We start from the raw sequence: 19820 nt of genomic DNA, 5'->3' as shown, positions 1-19820 counted from the left end.
TTCAATTAACATCAACATTTTGCAAAATTCTGGACCGTATCCTCGTTAAACGTCTTCACTGCTCTCTGGTACTTCACAACAGGCTTCCCCTCGCACAAGCTGGTTTTAGACCCTCTTTCAGCATCAACGACCAACTTCTTCGCCTTACCAATTCCATCTACAACCATTATAACACAGGACATCCTTCTTACTTGGTCCTGTTTGACTTAGAAAAGGCATTCGATAAGGTCTGGCATCCAGCTCTTATTTTCAAACTGAAGCAACTCAGATTACCTATTGCATATCTTCCTGCTGTTCCAGCCACAGTACAACTATTTCAATATGCAGACGACACTGCATTATTCGCCACTGGTAAAACTATCCATCAACTCAATTCGGCTTTACAAGACGCAATTAATACCTTTGTCGATTGATGATCTCACTGGCTCTTGAAAATAAATCCGACGAAAACTCAAGCTATTGTATTCCAATCTCCAACATGCCGTTCTTGTATACACCGTAACCCCCGTCTCTTGGATCTCACTGTTCAAGAGGTACCGCTCAAACCTTCTCGTACTGTCAAATATCTTGGCCTCTTCGGGCAGTAGCTAGCATATGCTAGCCGGGAGGGAAAAAAACAAGTATATGCATGAACTGGCCACCTGGAGCTCTAACCAGGTTAAAAAATAGGGTATCCGTAGCTGGCGGAGAAAAATAAGCGAGTCATTTAGGCATTTCATCCCCATTGGTTGAATTTAGTCGCGAACATCTTATACGGTCGGATTACTTACCTCATCGAGGTGAAGGAAAATACCGTCGAATTATTTTTACACCTCCACGGAGGTTGGCACACCACATTGATATTATCCGTTGACGACCTTGCTATTTCTCTTGGCTAAACGATTTATTATGTTATTCTCCTTTTCGAAGGGTAGCTTATATTTTTGACATATCATCTTCACTCATCAATTCAGCTCCTACGGTAGCTACGTCCAACCCAGTCATCTCGAAAAAGAAGACTAAGATACCAACGAAGATAGTCAGCAGATCTCAATACCGGCCTGAGGATTTTCTTGTCCTTTGGGGCGGCCCACCATCTCCGGCGCTACTGCCAAGTCACGATCATCCTCGACTAACTGGTCAGCGACTAACGTTCCATCCCTTGCTTCACCACAGGACGACAATGCCATGGACTTTACCCTGGTTAGTACACCCAAGCGACGTCGCTCGTCCTTGGAGTCCACACTTAGCCAACAACATTCATCAGACTTCCCTGCCTTACCAATGAGCAACCAATTTGAGTCTCTCTCTACTCTCACAGCTGACAAGTCTCCTGTGGTAGAGCCACGGCCCAAAAGCACCAAAGAGATTAAACCACCTCCTATTTACATTTACGGCATCGAAACACTTCCAATTTTACCAAAAGCCTTTTCAAGTCCCTTAGAGAATGGCCTCAGGTTCGGCATAACGAAGAACGTATCGTGATTCAGGTATCTTTTAGGACGACTTCACAACTATAAAAACTACTACGAACTGACGAAAACTGAATACGCTACTGGCATCGCCAAAAGTGACGGACCCCTAAGGGTTGTCGTTCGCAAATTACCCATTGATACAGACGTCGTTGGCATTCAGTCTGACTATTAACCTTAGGCTTTAAGCCACTCACGATTCATCAAATGTTTCGTCGGGGCCCCATTGGTGCAGATAGGGTTCTCATGCCCCTTTTTCTCATCTCCCTCGAGAAAACTCCAAATATACAAGAGATCTTCAACATATCAGCATAGATTTATTATAAAGTTACATTTGAGCCGTATAGACCGCCGAGTGGTCTGCAGTGTTGCCGGTGCCAACGCCTTGGTCATTCACAGGAGACTTGCAAAGCTCAACCTAAGTTTGACAAGTGTGGGCAAAGTCATTTTACGAAAGCCTGTGCCAAACCAAATGCATCCATGCCAGCAACCTGTGCAAACTTCGGAGGGGGCAATCTAGCCAATTATCGCGGTTGTCCCGTCTTTCGCTCCTACTCAGATGCTCTCAAGAAATCAAGTCCTTCTGGCCGCAGCTCCGGTTCTACTGTATCAACTTCACTGGACAATATGGCACCTCGCAGGGACCGTTTTCCACCACCAAATCAGTATGCTCCTTTTACGTCCAGCAAACCAGATAGTGCGTCTACACCATCCGTTAATGACTAATATCCATTCACTCCTCACTTACATCAAAATCTTCAACTTTGGCCGCATTATCTCTCATCTCAGGAAAGGATTTACTAGACTTCGGGAAGCCACGGACCTTGCGTCCAAGGCTGCTGTCGTCATAGAGACATTGGCTGACATGATTGCTGATGGCTGCTTCTAAGCAACCACTCATTCATCACACTATAACTGTTGTATCCTGGAATGCACATGGTCTTACCGACCAGAAGCGTCTCCTAATTCGTTTTCTAGCTGAACATCAGGTTCACTACACTGCCCAGGTTACACACTGGAAGCTGCCCAACTACCAATTATTTCGCCTCGATCGCATTCAACGACGGAAAGGAGGATTACTGATTGCCCTGAAACGAAGTTTCAAGGCTAGACAACTCCTTTTACCACCGTTACACACACTAGAAGCTCTTGCTATAGAAGTCTTCCTTCCAGGGACTCCTCTCATATTGGTCACGGGCTACCGTTCTCCAGCACATGACTTAGATCCGAATGATTTCAACGCCATCTCGACTTTGGGCCCCAAAATCATATTGGCAGGGGACATCAAAGCAAAACATGGGGAATGGCACTGCAGACGTTCGAACGAAAACGGACAAATATTACACCGGTATCTGCACACATCTCCATTCATCGCCTATGGGACACCTGATCCAACTCGCCATCCTAAAGCAGGCGGAGAACCGGGTGTGCTGGACATAGTTCTAAGGAAAGATACCACCTTAGTTACACGTCCTTACTTGATCTCAGCACTGGACTCAGATCATGATCCGGTCCTTTTAAAAATTTCGCATCATCATATCTCCCGTCCTGCACCCGCTCATATCTCCAGAACTACGATCTGGGATGTCTATAAGCAGGTATTAAATTCTTTTCTCGAAATAATGGCGCGTCCAAATTCTCCTGCGGAAATTGATCAAGCGGTCGCCCATCTCACACTTGCTCTAAGTACGGCTGACTCCCTCAGCACATCAATATTTCCTGACTCGCAGTGCGATCCACACTGTGACTCTCCATTACTTCGTCTTTATATCCATCTCAAACGCTGGGCTTGAAGTACTTGGCAGAGCACCAGACATCCAGTCTACAAAACGCTATGGAACACCATAAGCCGCAAAATCAAGACCATCACCAGATGACAAACCGAGCAGTACTGGGTGACACTTTTACGTGGAGTCACACTTAATGACACTAAAATTGGGCAGTATTCCCGCCTTTTCCAGCGCCGAGAGTCTTCTCGTCATACTCAAATACTGCAAGGTCCGCATGGAGTCATACATGACGACCAAGGGCAAAAAGATTTATTTGCTGCATCTCTACAGCTAAAGTTTACTCCTAATGCGACTCCTGTCATTCCTCACATTCGGCAGGACGTTCGGGCCACTATGCACATGCTCCATTTTCAACCAATACTTCACTTGCCTGTGGTCGTAACACCAAGGGAAGTTGAGCGTCAGATTTGTCAGTTGCCCAACAACAATGCGCCTGGAGTTGATCAGATCCGCCCGGAACTACTGAAACATGGGACACGGAAGCTACTCCTCTATCTTGCTGGTTTATTTACAGGCATCCTTCAAGTTTGTTACTTCCCCGCGCTTGAAAAGAAGCGAAAGTCATTCTTCTCCCTAAACCAGGTAAAAAAAACTACTCTCCCAGAAAATTATAGACCAATTAGCCTGTTATCTCATGTGAGCAAACTCTTCGAACGAGTGCTTCTCGCCCGACTTCACGAGCACGTCATCACTTTTGATTTACTCCCTCACCATCAATTTGGTTTTCGTGCTAACCACAGCACAACAAGCCAATTAGTGAGGGTAATCGAGGGACTTTTGTCCAATAGTCGACACAAAACCACACTTTCAAGCTGAGCTGAGCTGAGCCGAGTATATGCGTTGCGAAAAGTGTCAGTTAAATAATGACCACACTACGGTCAATTGTCGTAATCACCCTACATATAGTTACCGGTGCATTGGTAAACCAGCACCCACATCTGAGCATCCGGAAATAACTGTTCCATTAAAAACAACCGGCAAAACCACACCACCTACATAATCAATATTACCTCCGGTAACTGTCGAAGACCTCATAAGCCATGTTAGCATGGTGCTACGAAGCATCTTTCCTTTCCAGCGAGCTCTTATTATTCAGCACATTATTTCTTCTGCTAAATCAATTTTTAACATTAATCTTCATGCAACTTATTCTAATAATTATGTGCATTTTCACATTGGAACCTTCGAAACTGCTGTTTAAAACCATCTGGACAGTCTTCTTCATAATGGGGACTTCCTTTCTTTCTGTCAATATTCGATCTTTTTGTCAACATAAACTATTACTAGAAACTTTATTACTAGAAGATCAAATTAATGTTTTTGCTTTAAACGAAACTGCCTTAAAACCGAGTATGTTTGCTCGTATTCCTGGATATGAACTAAAGCGCTGCGACTTCCAAGCTGAAGCTCAACGGGTGATCGCATCAAAATCTTAGGCGTAACTTGGCAACGTTGCATAGCAGATACTATAGACTACAATTTTCATGTCACAATACGTACTTTGGTTGCACTCAAACAGCAAAGTAAAGTTCGGCAGGTAAGTCTTCCTGGCAGAGTGTACCTTTTAAATGTTTTTATTTTTAGTCGCCCTTGGTTTCTGACTCAATTATTTTCCTTGACGAAGAAATATCTAAGTATCATACGAAAACACACAGGGCATAATTACTGCCTACGGCTAAGTCACGAGACTGCGTGTTTATCAAAACGTGACGGTGGCCTTGGCCTTAAAAACATTTAACTACAATGCTACTCGATGCTGATACATCGCCTCTGCCAAACATTATGCTCCTATTCAGAGTCCTTTTTCCAGCAAGGTGTTTCTTGTACCACTACGTCATATTGAGTTACAAGCTCCCCTGCATATAAAACCTTTGATTTCCCTTCTGCTATACCTCAGGACGTATTTCCTGATATTAGTTACTCGCTTATCGCACTGAGTCACCTTGAAGATCTTTCTGTTAGACAATTATATAATCGTTATCATGCCACCACAATTTCGGTTCACCGTATTGTAGAACATTACCTAATGACGAACTGGAAGAAAGTCTTGGCAAAAATTTATACTCCGGTATTGTCTGTACTATGCAATCTCTTTGATACAGTGTTGTTCATAGTATGTATCCTACTAATGGTAGACTTTACGAATTGGGTACCTGTAATATTTTTTCCGTGGTACATGTTATGTTCTCGATACTCTCGAACACCGGCTCGAAAGCTGCTCACGAAACACAGCTATATGTTTTCAGTATCAAAAAATCATTGCCCGTATCTGCAGAACAACTTCTAATATTCACTGTACGTCATTAATGCTGCTTCCGGATTATCAATTTTATCCCAGCACTAAACATAACGCAATTTTATGGATCACGTGCCAAACTATCGATATTCTTTTATGTAATGATTTTAACAGTAATGCGACTTTGTACGTGAACCAAATATTGTTACCTATGCAAACTATAGCACTTTCAATACGTAAACAAAAGTTTGCTAATTTTCTAGCACCAATTTATTGATGTGTCTGTGTAATTGGATGCTCACAGGACAATTTTGTTTGTTAATCCTTTTTGACGTAATTAGCTAATAAGAGTACAATAAAGTATTTTTAAAAAGTGGTAAACCATTGGATTTCAAATCGTAAGGTTGTATGTTCGATTCCCATCTGGGTCAGTGTTTTTTTATAAAATTCTATTTTCCAAGGTGCATGAAAAATTATATAAAATAATTACATTGAAATACATGTGTTGTGTATATATTACATATAATCATTGCAGAACATAGTGTTTATTATGTTTAATAATATAACAGGTGTTCAAAGTACGTTGGTATTCTATATATTAATAATAGAATGAAATAATATCATCGCAATAAATAAGTTATGTAGTATATTTACAGCTATTTGTCGTACGGAGGTTATTTCTCAATTTTCTCATTACAGCAAGTGACTTACACTTTCTGAGAAATTATTATACAAGCTCGACTCTTGGTTACAGATACAAAACTCACGATCTCCAAAACCATGTAAACAAGAACTGTACGAACACGAAGTCATGACTAAGAGACTTATTTATACTTTAGAAAGAAGGCAGAATAGGATTTCAGTTCAAAGGATTTCCAAAGGATTTCAGTTCAATAATCTGCAATGCTTTTGTATACGGATGTGGTCCCTTTCTCTCCGTCTCTTCTATATATATATTGTGTGTGTATGTTCCATCATGTAAACAAACTTGCTACATATAGTGCTTACAGTCTAAAAAACAGTACTCACAGGGTAAGCTATTCGGAGTTGGAGGGAGATATATACAAAGTAAAAGCGATCGATAATAGTGTCGAATCCATAGTTCTCGTTGTTGCAGTTATTAATAATTACAACTCCGAAAGCGTTAAAATCCAAATGTAACTCTCATTGTAAAGCCCCGTTGTGGTTAAGGGTATAGCGTACAAGCTTTCGGCGTGGGAGAAAAAGATTCGCCCCAGCGAGAGCTAATGTAGTTCGGATTCTACGTTAATTAGCAGGTCTACGTCTCATATAGGTCTACTCCTGAACGGGACGTTCAACTCAAAATCAACTTAATCGATTCAAAACTCATCATCATGGCGGGCGGTAAAGGATGAAAAAATATCTGAAGTGACTGAGAATAGTGTCAAATCCATAGTTTGAGTTCGTTGCGCTGTTACAAACACAATGCTATTTAGAGCCACGTTTTGGCATGAGCGACTATGCCACCTGGAGTTTGAATTTACAGGAGCATCATCAAAAGCGATGCTCACACAGCTCTAAATGTTTCGATGTATATTTAAGTGTATATTACAGCAAAACCCCTGAATGTCTTGAGCAACTTTTACCTAACATGGGAAACATATTATTTCAATCTACGAAAAAAATATTGTGGGAGTCATATACCTCAAGGGATGGAAGTTGGGAGGAGTGACATGTAAAAATAGTGTAAGATGGCTGATGGTAGAGTGTTATCCATTGTTTTCTGTGTCGTTGTGAGGAGTAGTGAGGCACTCAATGACGTTATATCTAAATTCATCCCCAACTTCACAGGGTGAGGGGCTTCCAGATATGATAATTAACATGTAAACACTTACTTAAATATTTGTCGAAGTAATAGTTTTCTGGAGTCGCGAAAGCGTTTCCAATAACTTTGGAAGGTAGTTTTTACCCACTTTAAGGTGAGCGTTTTAATCGTATCAATTTTTCACCTTAAGAAGAAATTACCATCTCAACCAATATATGTATCAAGCTAACCTTCGCAATGGAGAAAAATTGCGTAGACGTATGTTTCGTCTTTGAAATGATATACTAAATGGAAAATCAGAGATTGAGTTGGTCGATGGGTCAAATGGGTCAAGAATTGTAAATGAGTGGATCGTAGGTCAACAAGGCATGATCCACTGCAAAACACCATCACAGTGCCTCACACTGAACCATTGACCCACCAACCCATTCTTCAAAGTGCGTTCTAGATAGTTTTTTATGTTTTACTTTTATTTCCATTTTTCGTCTTTTTCCATTTGGTTGTAATGAAGAAAGAAGTCCAAGCTCTTTTGCATTTTGATATTTCCGATTGTAACAATGGCAATATGACTTTCTACTTGGCTTTTCAGATGGAGGCTATGAGTCTTTAGAGCAGCTAACTACTGTAAAAAATTGGTTTATTACAAATATAACCTCTTTAGTCACTAGATGGGTGAATCATGGATCAAAGTTAATGACGATGTAATTTAGTGGGTCGGAGTTGATCACAATGGTTCAGAGTTGTATATAGTTGGTGGTGGATCAGAGTGGGTCATGGTGGGTGAATGGGTCACGATGTGTAGTGGGTCAGTATGTTGTGGATCAAGGTTTCACTGACCCACAACAACTCTGGTCAACATTGCAAATAGGAGAGGTTTCGAAGGTGCTCGTGATCTCAAATTTTGCACATAGATAGCATCCCACCAGAAAGCAATAAATCTCGAAACGGTTCTCAGTACCATCTCACAGAACTCGAGATAGAGCGGTTTGTTTGATTGGCTAAATTATGACCTCAATAATTTATCCTTCTACAAGCGATACTTTCTTCATCGTTTCCGTGGCGAAGTCAGACGAATATGCGACAAGTAAACTTAAGGTTGAAGGTTGGCCAACCTCGGTATTCTTGCTTTTTTCCTAGCGTTTTTGCACCCACTAGAATATAAACAAATCAGGTGTATAGGCGATGTAACATACTTTGGGGGAGTAATTTTGTGGTTCGCTGTCGTTTCGTCGAGTCTCTGCCGTAGGTGGTATAATTTTCAAAACGGAAGTTGGGCTACCACGGATCGTAGCTCCTGAAATGGTGGAATGAAGAAAGTGGGAGGAAACGGGAGTACAACGACTAAACCCACGAGTACGCTGTTTGTCCACCACAAAGTCCACACGGCGCGAGCTGGAATCGAACCAGGGACCCGAAGCATCGGAGGTGAACGCTCTACCACTAACCCATCACACCAAAACTGGATGAAATTTGAAAGTATCAAATCAAGATAAAGTAGACCAACGTAAAAAAGGAAAAAACATATTCCAATATAATTAAGATTGCCGTACTAATTTAAAATGTCCATGTAATTAAGCTTGAAATACAAATTTTATGTCCGTTTTTCTTACAACTTTATGGCTTAATTGCCTTATGGTCTCAACGCTCCATATATTAAACACCAACTTGAGCAATTATTATAACAATCACGCAGATATAGTTATTTTCATTTTTTTATACTACGTATAATAATTCATATATTAGAGGTGATTTTTTTCTAGTAGTTAGCTCCTCTGAAAGCTCACAAGCTGTATCTCAAAATCGAACTCCTATTTCTATTGCCACTCTTACAATTGCAAATATCAAAATCCAAACGGCCTGACCTTGATTCATTAGAAATAAATTAAAAAGAGAAGAAAAATAGAGTCCTTGAAAGTAGAACGTAGACAAGCTCACCAGTGTTCAGAAAATTCTGTCTACAATGCATTGACGGAGTGGGTCGGTGGGCGGTTGGGGGTCGTTTCGTCCAAAGGAAATTTTGTCCAGATATATTTAGTCCAAACGCATTTGGTCCAGGGACATTTTGTCAGAAAGACAATTGGTCCAAAAGACATTTGGTCCAAGTGACATTTCGTCCACAAACCAATTGGTTCAAGAGACATTTCGTCCAAAGGACATTTCCTCCAAAACACTATTGATCCAAAGTACATTTTTTCCGAAAGGTATTTGGTCCAAACGACATTTCGTCCAAAAGGCTATTGGTCCAAAGGACATTTAGTCCAGAAGAAATTTGATGCAAGGGACATTTCGTCCAAAAGACAATTGGTCGAAGGGACATTTCATCCAGGGATGAATAGTTCAAAGCACATTTCGTCCAAAGAACATTTGGTCCGGTAACGATAGAGGGTCAAGGGTTTGTTTCTATTAAAAGAGTAATAGTGATGCATATAACATTATGACTCACAAGTTATACCCCCGATTCCAAAGTATAACACTCCGATTTTGATAAAATTTATTTGATACTACACATAAAAGAAACGAATACGTGTTTTTTGTCGGGAAATTGGTTTTACGGGGTCAAAAGACAATTTTGAAAGTTGACGCCCGAAAGGCAAGAAGAACTGGATCGAAGTGAATGAATTTGGGCACAGATATCGCAGACGTAAAATGATGGAATACCTGTTTCGCATTTGCCTGGAAATGCGGTTGGGTGGGCACGGACCCCTCCAAACCTTTCACCACGAAATTTCAAAAGTGCTAATAACAGTATGTCAGATGTGTGTAAATGACATGAAGAATTGCAACGAAACTTTGAGTATGGAAAATACGCAAAAAGTAAACAAATACCGCCTTTTTATTTTCTGCGGAAGAACGGTCTCGAGAGGCAAGAGCCAACATCCAAAAGTTTGAAACTTAAGGCCCAAAAGACAAGAAGGAATGAACCAAAGTGAATGAAATTGTGCAGAGATATTGTAGACATAAAACGAGGAAATACGGGTTTCGTATTTTCCAGAAAAAAAGAAAAAGGTTTGGGTAAAACACAGACACCTACAAAACTTTGATCGTGAATATCAAAAGTGCTAATAACAGTATGTCAGAAGTGCTTAAAGAACATGAAGAATTAAAATGCCATATTGTGTAGGGATAATACGCAAAAAAGAATGCGGGTTTACTTTCCGCAAACAATAAAAAACGGTTGTAAGGAACACAATGCACCACCCAAAATTTTGAAATTTGAGGCGTAAAAAGCAAGAAGTTCACAGAATTGAATGACACTGTGCACACATATCTTAGACGTAAATTGAGGTAATTAGGTTTCGTAATTTCCTGAAAAAAAAGAGGTAGCGTATATCATGGAACTTTTAAACCGTTGATTACAAAATGTCAAAAGTGCAAATAATTATACGTCAGAAGTTCTTAAAGAGTATAAAGAATTGCAACGAAAGTTCGTATAGGGACAATTCGCAAAACAATAAAAAAACGTCTTTTATTTTTTGCGGAAAAACTGTGTTGGGTCCTAGGCATCCTCTGAAAAGAAAGTAAATATTACCGTAATAGCACAGGAAGTAGTGGACCAAAGCAAATGAAATTGTGGGTAGATATTTTAGAGTCCCTATGTAAAAGAAGGCCTTTCGTGTCTCGCAAGTATCCCTATCCGTTTTGCTTGAAATGTGGCACATCAACAGCAAACAGGAAATTAATCGACACGTATCTTTGTTTAAGCGGAAAAACATTGTAAGGGTTAAAGGCGACTCCTGAAATACTATAATATACACTATACTGTTTGTGGTTGTTGTTGATAGGCCAAATTTGAAGAAATCCGATGGAGACACTACACTTGTGAAACACGAAAGGCCTTATTTTACGTATCCAATATCTAGATACAATTTCATTCGCTTCGGTCCACACCTTTCGCCTCTGAACGCCTCAGTCCGCACAACAGTTTTTATTCTTTTCAGGGAAATACGAAACAAGTATTACTTCATTTTTCGTCTACAATATCTGTGCACCCTATAACCATTTTTCCGCAGAAAATAAAAATCGCTGTTCATTCACTTTTTGCGTATTGTCCATACACAAAGTTTCGTTGGAATTCTTCATGTCCTTTCTATACATTTGAGGTACTGTTACCAGCACTTTTCATATTCAATGAGCAAAGGTTTGGAAGGGTCCGCGCCCCACCCAACCATTCTTTCCAGGAAAATACGAAACCCGTATTCCAACATTTTTCGTCTACAATATTTGTGCACAATTTCATTCATTTCGGTTCACTTCTTTTTTCCTTTCGGGCGACAAATTTCAAAATTTTGGGTGAGGGCTTTTGCCCCCTAAAACCATTTTCATTTACTTTATCTGTAGTGTCTACCGGCCAAATTTTTATCAAAATTGGAGTGTTACCCTTGGGAAGTTTTAGAGAGTGTGAGAGAGAGAAAGAGCATGTTGAAATAGAGATTTATTCCGCAATTTTCAATTCGATAGATCAAATATATGCTAAGATATTCAGAAAAAAACATAAACGCCTGAAAACTAAATGGCGACCTTTCTTTGCTTTCATTAATAGTTTTACAAAATACAGTTTAGCTTCGCAGAAATAGAGTTGTAGCTTCGTTGGTTAAGGAACTCACCTCCTCCCGAAATGATAAACAACCGTTTGAAGAGCAAATTCCCTCTTCATTTGTGGACAACATTGCTTCCGCATTTTTATGTGAATCTTGTATTTGGTTTGAGACTTTGCAATGGATATCTTAAATGTACTTTACTGTACCGAGAAAATTAATATGAAAGCAAAAGTTTATACTGTATTTGCATAAGGAGTAACACTGAAATAAATATACAAGAAAAGTTCACAATTTTGCTTGTCATACAACTCACTAGTTATATAGAAACGTCTGCCGAAGTTACACACTATGAATAGTCTACGAATGGAAACCAGACTTGTGGTAAACGTGAAAAGTTACGTATATTCTACACGAAATGTCCCAACTTTCATCTTATATTTGTCAATCACTTTACACAATGTTGCAGCCAAGAATGTGACTGTTTAAGATTATTATCTTTGGACACTAAGAATATATTCTACACATGTGTATTTTTATTCCCGGTATTTCTTCAAAGATACATGGCATATTTTTCACTTTTCTAACACAAGGGTTTGAATACATAATATTTCACTTACTCAAATTTAAACTCCATTAATTTAATTACCGGTACTTATATTATTTATATCATTCACAACATCAAAATTTTAGATGTCATGTTAGCAGTTATAACAGCAACATACTTCACACTGCAACATTTCCCTCATTTCTGTTGTTCGGCCATTTTATTTTCAGGCTTTTATATTTTTCTGAATATCCCAGCATTATTATTTGTTCTATCGAAAATTGCGGACTAAGTCTCTATTTCAAATTTTCTTTAGAAGTAAGAAGCTACTGATTCGTAATGTAATATGCATCACTTTTACTCTTCTAATAGAAACCAACACCGTACCCCCAAGCGTTACCGGACCAAATGTTCTTTGGACGAAACGTGCTTTAACTAAACATCCTTGGACAAAATGTTCCTTCGACCAATTGTCCTTTGGACGAAATGTCCTTTGAACCAAATGTCTTTTCTATGAAATGTCCTTTGGACCAATTGTATTTTGGACGACATGTCGTTTAAAACAATTCTCTTTTGGAAGAAATGTCTTTTGGGCTAATTGTATATTGGATGAAATGTCGTTTGGACAAATTGTCCTTTGGACCAAGTGACCCTCGACCAAATGTCTTTGGATTAAATGTCTCTGGACGAAATGTTCATTGGACAAAATAGCTTTGGACGAAAAGAGTGGTGACTCGGTGGGTCAGTGTGAGTCACGGGGAGTGGTGTTTCGCAGTAGGACATGTGCTTTTGACCCACGACCCACTGACCCACTTACAAAATTTAACTCATTTCACCCACTTACCAACCGAACCATTGACCCACTCCATCTTTGATTTTAACATGACTTATTACATTTAAAAGACGAAATATACATCCACATAACGAAGGTTGGCTTAAAATCATAGTTGAAATGGAAATTTCTTCTTAAGGTGATAAATTGATATGATTAGAAAGGCCATCTTGAAGTGGGTAAACTTACTTTCCAAAGCTATTAGAGGCGCTTTTTCATCCCGAAAACTATGACAAACTATTCGAAAGATATCTAAGTAATTTTTGATATTTTATTTTTAGCTCTCCAAGGCCATCATCTTGTGAAGATGGGGATGAATTTAAATGTAAACTCCATTGGGGACATCACTATCCATCTCAACGACCGAAAAAAATATGGATAAAACACTAAGATCAGTACTCTTACATTATTTTTACATGTCACAACTCCTAACTTCCATAAGTTCATACTACTGCAATATTTTCTTCTTAGATTGTAAGTAATATGTCCCCCAAGTTTGGTAAAGTTTGTCCCAGACATTCCAGATATACGCTGGAATATTCATTTATACAGAAATATTAAAGTACTTAGAGCTCTGCGAGCAATGCCTTCGATGCTGCCCCTGTAAATTCAAAATCAGGCTGACATCTTCGTTCAAAGTGTTGCTATTTATCTCGGCGATAACGAAACCACGGACTCTACACTAATATCGGTCGTTTTGAATCATTGTATATGTTACTCCCTTTGACTCTCCTTATTAGATGTGCTGGGGGATCTTACTCCTACTGGAAGTTGAACTTAAGGATCATCAGAACTGCTCCCAATGAACTTGGGGACCACGAAAGATATTTATTGGATACTAACATTGGTCATTTCCAATTACTTCTACATATCACAAATTTCACACACACCTTCAGGGTGCTAATGGGGGCTTAATTTACATGGCATCTGGAGTGCCATTCTTTATCTAAGCGATCACCAAAAGTATAGATTCGACACAAATGTCGGTCTTTTTTATAATTTTGATGTCAGCCGCTTTCATTCCTCCTAGGACAGCAAACGGATACTGCCACGGCTAGGACTAAATTTGGTCTTAAATGGCATTAAAATTTCTACCAATTAATTTAGTGACCAGTGCTGCATTTAGAAGCTCGGCGTCTCTACGCACATTTGCTCTTGGCTCCCCCCAATGACTACATATTTCTCCACCCCCTTGATCCTTAAATTACAAACAAAACTTAATTCGAATATTCTTAATTAGTGAACTTATTGCAGTTAAATACCACTCACTAGATGCTACAGCTACAAATACGTAACAAAAAATAAATGGGAAAATGTTCTGAAATGTTTTAGATTTCTTACGCTATCACTAAATATATTGGAATAATAAAAGAGGATTTCTCATGAAATAGTATATTTGCTCTCGATTTTTTAACTTTTTGATACGAAAGAAAACGCCCAACTAAAGCTGAGCATGTACAGGACAAGAGAGACAGTTTCCCAGATGATGAGCAACCACAGTGCAAGATTAGAAAACAATAACAAATTCTGCTATGTAATGACAATGAAATTACGGATTTGTGCAAGAGAGTAAGAAGTGTATTTGTGGGAAGTGTGTCGGCAAAATCAGAAAGCAAGTCTTTTGTAAGAAGTGTGTTTCACATTGAGTGATCAATTTGAAAGAGAGAATGGGACAGAAAAGTGATTGATTTGTGTAAACTGTTTCCGTATAAAACGAGAACTGATGTCCGTTACTACGCGATAGATATTCTGTTGTAAATGAATGTATTTGAAAATTTTTCAAATATAGTTATACTTTTATAGTGAAGAAATAATTTGTTGCATATGACTGTTATAATTTTGCAAGCAATCCAGAACATTGCAATAATCTAAAGCATTTACCTCCAGATTTCCTTTGCAAAGTGCCATCTTTAGATGAATCTTCAAAATTTAGTCTAAATATTACACAGCGTTAAGATTTTTAAAATTTGTATTCCTTATCGTAGTAATATATAGCATATCTGTATATATAACATACTTATAACACTACAGTAAAAGTAAATTCTACAGTATTATGCTACGTAAAAAATATTTCTAGTTACTTATTATGAACTAATTAAACCATTAAAAATTATTATTAGCAAATTGGAAATCAAATGCCATATAAGACAATACCACACGAGATATCCAATTAATGACCAATAACCTGCTTTCTCCTAACTAATGTAGCTGACAAATTGACCGCTTAGTCCTGAGTGGGGTAAATTTTCCCAGTCCTTCTAATGTTAAGTTTTCATAACTTTCCTATCTCATGATCCTGAAATTTATTTCGTTCATTAGCAAATGCTATCCATTTCTTTTATTGCGTGAAACCACTTCATTAGTTGAAACGTCAGATGTGGTTACTTGTTCTACTATAATTACTTGTCCTCCAATTTTATCAAATTGTATCAACTTTATTAAGCACAGTGTATGAGATGATATATCACTAGCTTTCAACAAACAATAATTAACAAATTTAGGAATAAAGTAGTATTTTTCGTAATATTGAGGTTTAGAAAAAACTTCTGAGAATTGTGGTTTAATATATATATTACTAAATCTTGAACCATTGAGTACTTGCCATGAAGTGAAATACAATGATTTCTCTCAAGGATCTTCATCTGTCTAGATAAGCAGTATTATTGATAACGGAAATAATCCTTGTATGTATGTTTACGCGGATTTAACCATACATTCCTGACGATAAATCAAATTCACATATTTTAATTTGTTATAATTTATCTAGTATGTACCTTTATGTCGAAATGTTGTGTATAGCTCACCCTTGTAGAACAACGCGTAAAAAGTAATGCGTTGTAATTATCGTTCTATTAAAAATATTATTGTTTTTACTTGAAATCAATTTCAACTCCGCTGTAATGTAAATATGTCAGAGTTGAAAGTATGAAACATTAGACAGAAAGTTTACTACTGTGAATCTGAGATTTCTCTCTTGATGTGCAACTAGAAATTGCCGCTTAAAACTGACTCTTTATAATATTACAGCAATTATTCTCTTACAATCGTAAATTGTACGGTACAAATACACGAGAGCTACATGAAAGTACATTTTTACACGGATAGTTAAGCTGGCATTAATATATTCACATTCTTTTTTCCGATTGCCTTTCTGAATACATTAATCCAGTTCTAAGATACCTGATGTTCAAACAATACTGCAAATTTGTATGACTTAAGAGTTTTGTAAATGCAGATGTCACCTTATGGACTGTGACAATTTGCAAGAAGAGTATGAAAACATCGCATAATATAATATTTTCATCTTTATATACGTTTCCTTTCTTATAAGCATGTTTTGGGTCAGCAAATGGATGGCATTTATTCTTGCTAGCCTGTGTGCAGAATAATCTATCTAATAGAAAGTGTGGTATTATCGTTGAAAATGAAGAATGTAAAACCGTTAAACGGCTATAGAGTGTTGTATTATTGTTGTATCACTGCTGCAAGAGAATGTGTTAAGTTCATACTAACTACTAGCAATGTCGAAAATATGTAGATAAGAAACAACAAAGAAACGTATATACTTACCTTTAATTTGTTTTTAATCTGATATTTATTTACAAGGTCAGTCGATTGCAATTAACTTCGCTTGCAGTAAGTGTGAAATTAGCTGATAGTTTTAAACAAATTCATTTCAAATGAAGAGTGAATTTAATCTGTCAGTTCTCACTATCAATCGCCAGATGCCAGAAAGGTGTGATGTTATAATGTGCTATTGGTAAAGCCCGTGATATTAGCTTCTATGAGTTGAAACAAATATCACTAGTACGTGATACATCAAGCTATAGAAGACAATAACACACTCTCGCTTCAGAAACGAGGCACAAAATATTTCACTCTTCTATAATGAGCTAAGTGTTATTCCTTCTGTAATGAATTGCTGAAATAAGAAGAGATTGGAGCACGAAAAAGTAATTTGCACCTGCGACAGACAAAGAGACGTCTAAGGTAGCTTTACCAGATGATGACAAACTCGCAATTGCAATCCATGAATTCAGGTATTACGAAAGCCGCCAGAGCACACAAGGGGAGAATCCATAACCCAATTATAAAACATGGATAACGGACGAAATAGTGAAAACGATAGAGGAAAGAAGACAGTTCAAGATAGAAAAGGAGAGGAATACTAAAGTTGTAGAAATCATGTATAGAGAGATGCAAAGAAGGCCAGAAGAAACTATATAAGCTATTTGAACAAGGAAATTGAGGAATATATCTTCGAAGGTAATAGGGAAACCCCATATAGAAATGTTAGAAAGTAGTTCGGTGAGAAGAAAACGCACAAACATTTACCTAGACAAGTAAGGGATAACGCTATAAAGTGAAAAACACACAACAAGAAGATGGAAGGAATACATTGGAGAACTATAAAGGAGACGTATTGAACTAGTAGGAGATAGAGAGGGAAGAAGTTGTCGATGAAACTGAATTAGGACCATGGATTTTACAGTGTGAATTTGACAATGCTTTGGAGAAAATTCAACATAGAAAATTCGAAGAAACATACCAATATTCGGCCATCCGATAGAATCATGGTGTAGATTGAGGAAAATGCAGAAAGAGAAACATGAAGAGAGAGAGCAAGCCTAGAATATCTAGATGCAGTTACAAGAAGAGACGTATCAAATTATAAAGCAGCCCTTTCAAGGAAAGACAAATTTCAAAATTATATGTTGCCCATCAATCTATGATTGAGGTCAGAAAGAAGAATAAGAATATTCAGAAACTAGCACGTTTTTTACTAGATGCATTAAACATTTGCTTCTATGACTCTTTATCTACTATCTTCCCGAATTATCTTGTAGATTTCTAAAAAGTATGTTTTGTTTATCTCTACTCGATCTAAGTCTTTGAGAGTATTCAGTTTAGAAAGCAGCTTAACTTGTCATAATAGTCATGATTGTTTGAAATAGAAACCCAAAATTCCTTATAACAGAGCTTTGTCATGGTGAGAGCCAGTTTTACCTTACCCTCGAAATTCGTTATTGAATGATATGCGTTCAGTGCATTTTATATTTAGAATAATTTTGACCTTTGATTATTAATTTTCTATCCTTTATGTTTAAATCACATAGAATGTAGTCTAATTCTTTCATAAATGTTAAAATAATTTATGTTCTAAACCAAACTCTAATAATTCAAAGCAGGTAATTTAATTTTAGTTAGCACAGTTAGTTGATGACAACGTAAAATAAAACTTTCAAAATGTCATGCTGGTTAAGTAAACTATTTCTTGCTTGGAATGACGATTGAATTGAATGGTTAAAATATTACTTAAAACCTAATTAAGGGATTGAATCTCTCCTGTATATCCGATTTATTTAGAAATATTGAAAAAATTACATCGTATGATTTCATTTTTGCTGCTATTGAAGACAATTATATATAAATTGTCCATTTATATTTCAGGATTCAGAAATGAGGACAACCATTTCTAAAGGAGAATTTACCTTGATTGTCGTAATACAGTTGATCGTTTTGCAGGTACTTTTATATAAGCTTTAAACCTTCAAAATATTTTTGTACATTGTTTGATAAAAGTTCATATTTAATGCAATATTAGTACTTTAAACACTGCACCAAATTTCTTGATTTTTTATAGTTAATTTCAAATTTGATATACAGTAGACTTCCGTTTGTTCGGCATCCAGCTCTCGAAAATGTACAATGGTCCGGCAACTATATTGTTTCTCTTTTAAAATTCAATTTAATGTTAACCTACAACACTACAATAATTATATATGTGTTTATATTCTTCAAAATGTAGAAGGAAATCACGTTTCGTTGTTCTTAAATTGAAAATATTGCTATTTTCTAAACATTGCTTATAAATATTACAATATTCCTGTATTTAGTGTACGACTAATGTTATCCGAAAATTTGGGATTTTTGGGAACCCGGCATCTGAACATTCACGGCATGCCTGATAGTCGGAAGTCCACTGGAATAAAATGTTTGAAATTTTCCAATTTAGAGAATAAATTATCATGAAACATTTCGAAAATCGTATTTTTCTCCGAAAGTAGCATATAGCATAACGGAAATGAGATCCAGATAGTGGACATTAAAATTGAAACAACTGACGGAAAGCCAGAATTTGTATTTAATAACATGTTGGCGTACTTTTACCGCCAGTACAACAGAGATGTGACTTGGAGAAGACTGATATATGCTTTTGCCCCATATGCAGAGGGATTTTCAGGCATTTTTCTTGAAGGCCTAAGACAAGTTTATCACGTACAGTAAGTGGCAGAGGGAAACGTTTCCCTATTCTTTTCTTGAAAGGAACTCTATACAAGCTCAAGAATGTTGAAATCTGCCAATTGAGAGGGTCGTGGCAGATTTGCAGATCCAAGAATATGGCATATTTTAGTCCATCTAACATTCAGGGTTTATGTTTCTGGGACCACTGAACACGCTGTGTGCATTTGTGCTGTTAATGAATGGCTTAGGTATCCCAATTCTACCATATATGTTGCCCTTATATAGGTATCACTGTAGTGTTCTCATATGAAAATGATCTGTGAGATGTAATATTTATTTCGAGGTGATTGTTTATGGAGGCTTTCAATTTTCGTGCAAAAATCTGATTGAATGCACT

The 19820-nt window shown here is 37.5% G+C and overlaps 1 protein-coding gene across 2 annotated transcripts in view; it reads left to right on the top strand.

Annotated features, from left to right (window-relative positions):
* Positions 1-19820, top strand: part of LOC145683815 (endothelial lipase-like) — a 472564-nt gene that overhangs the window by 57779 nt on the left and 394965 nt on the right. For both annotated transcript variants that reach the window (XM_081755410.1, XM_081755408.1), the window contains exon 2: positions 18629-18703. In XM_081755410.1, coding sequence (XP_081611536.1) covers positions 18638-18703 — 66 coding nt within the window. In that variant the 5' untranslated portion in view covers positions 18629-18637. The remainder of the gene's footprint in view (positions 1-18628; positions 18704-19820) is intronic.

Source organism: Thermobia domestica, chromosome 4 (genome assembly GCF_964235325.1).
Source record: "Thermobia domestica chromosome 4, izTheDome1.hap1.1, whole genome shotgun sequence".
In the NCBI taxonomy this organism is placed as follows: Eukaryota; Metazoa; Arthropoda; class Insecta; order Zygentoma; family Lepismatidae; genus Thermobia; species Thermobia domestica.
Note: the sequence above shows the minus strand (reverse complement) of the source record. Positions and strands in the feature narration are given on the sequence as shown.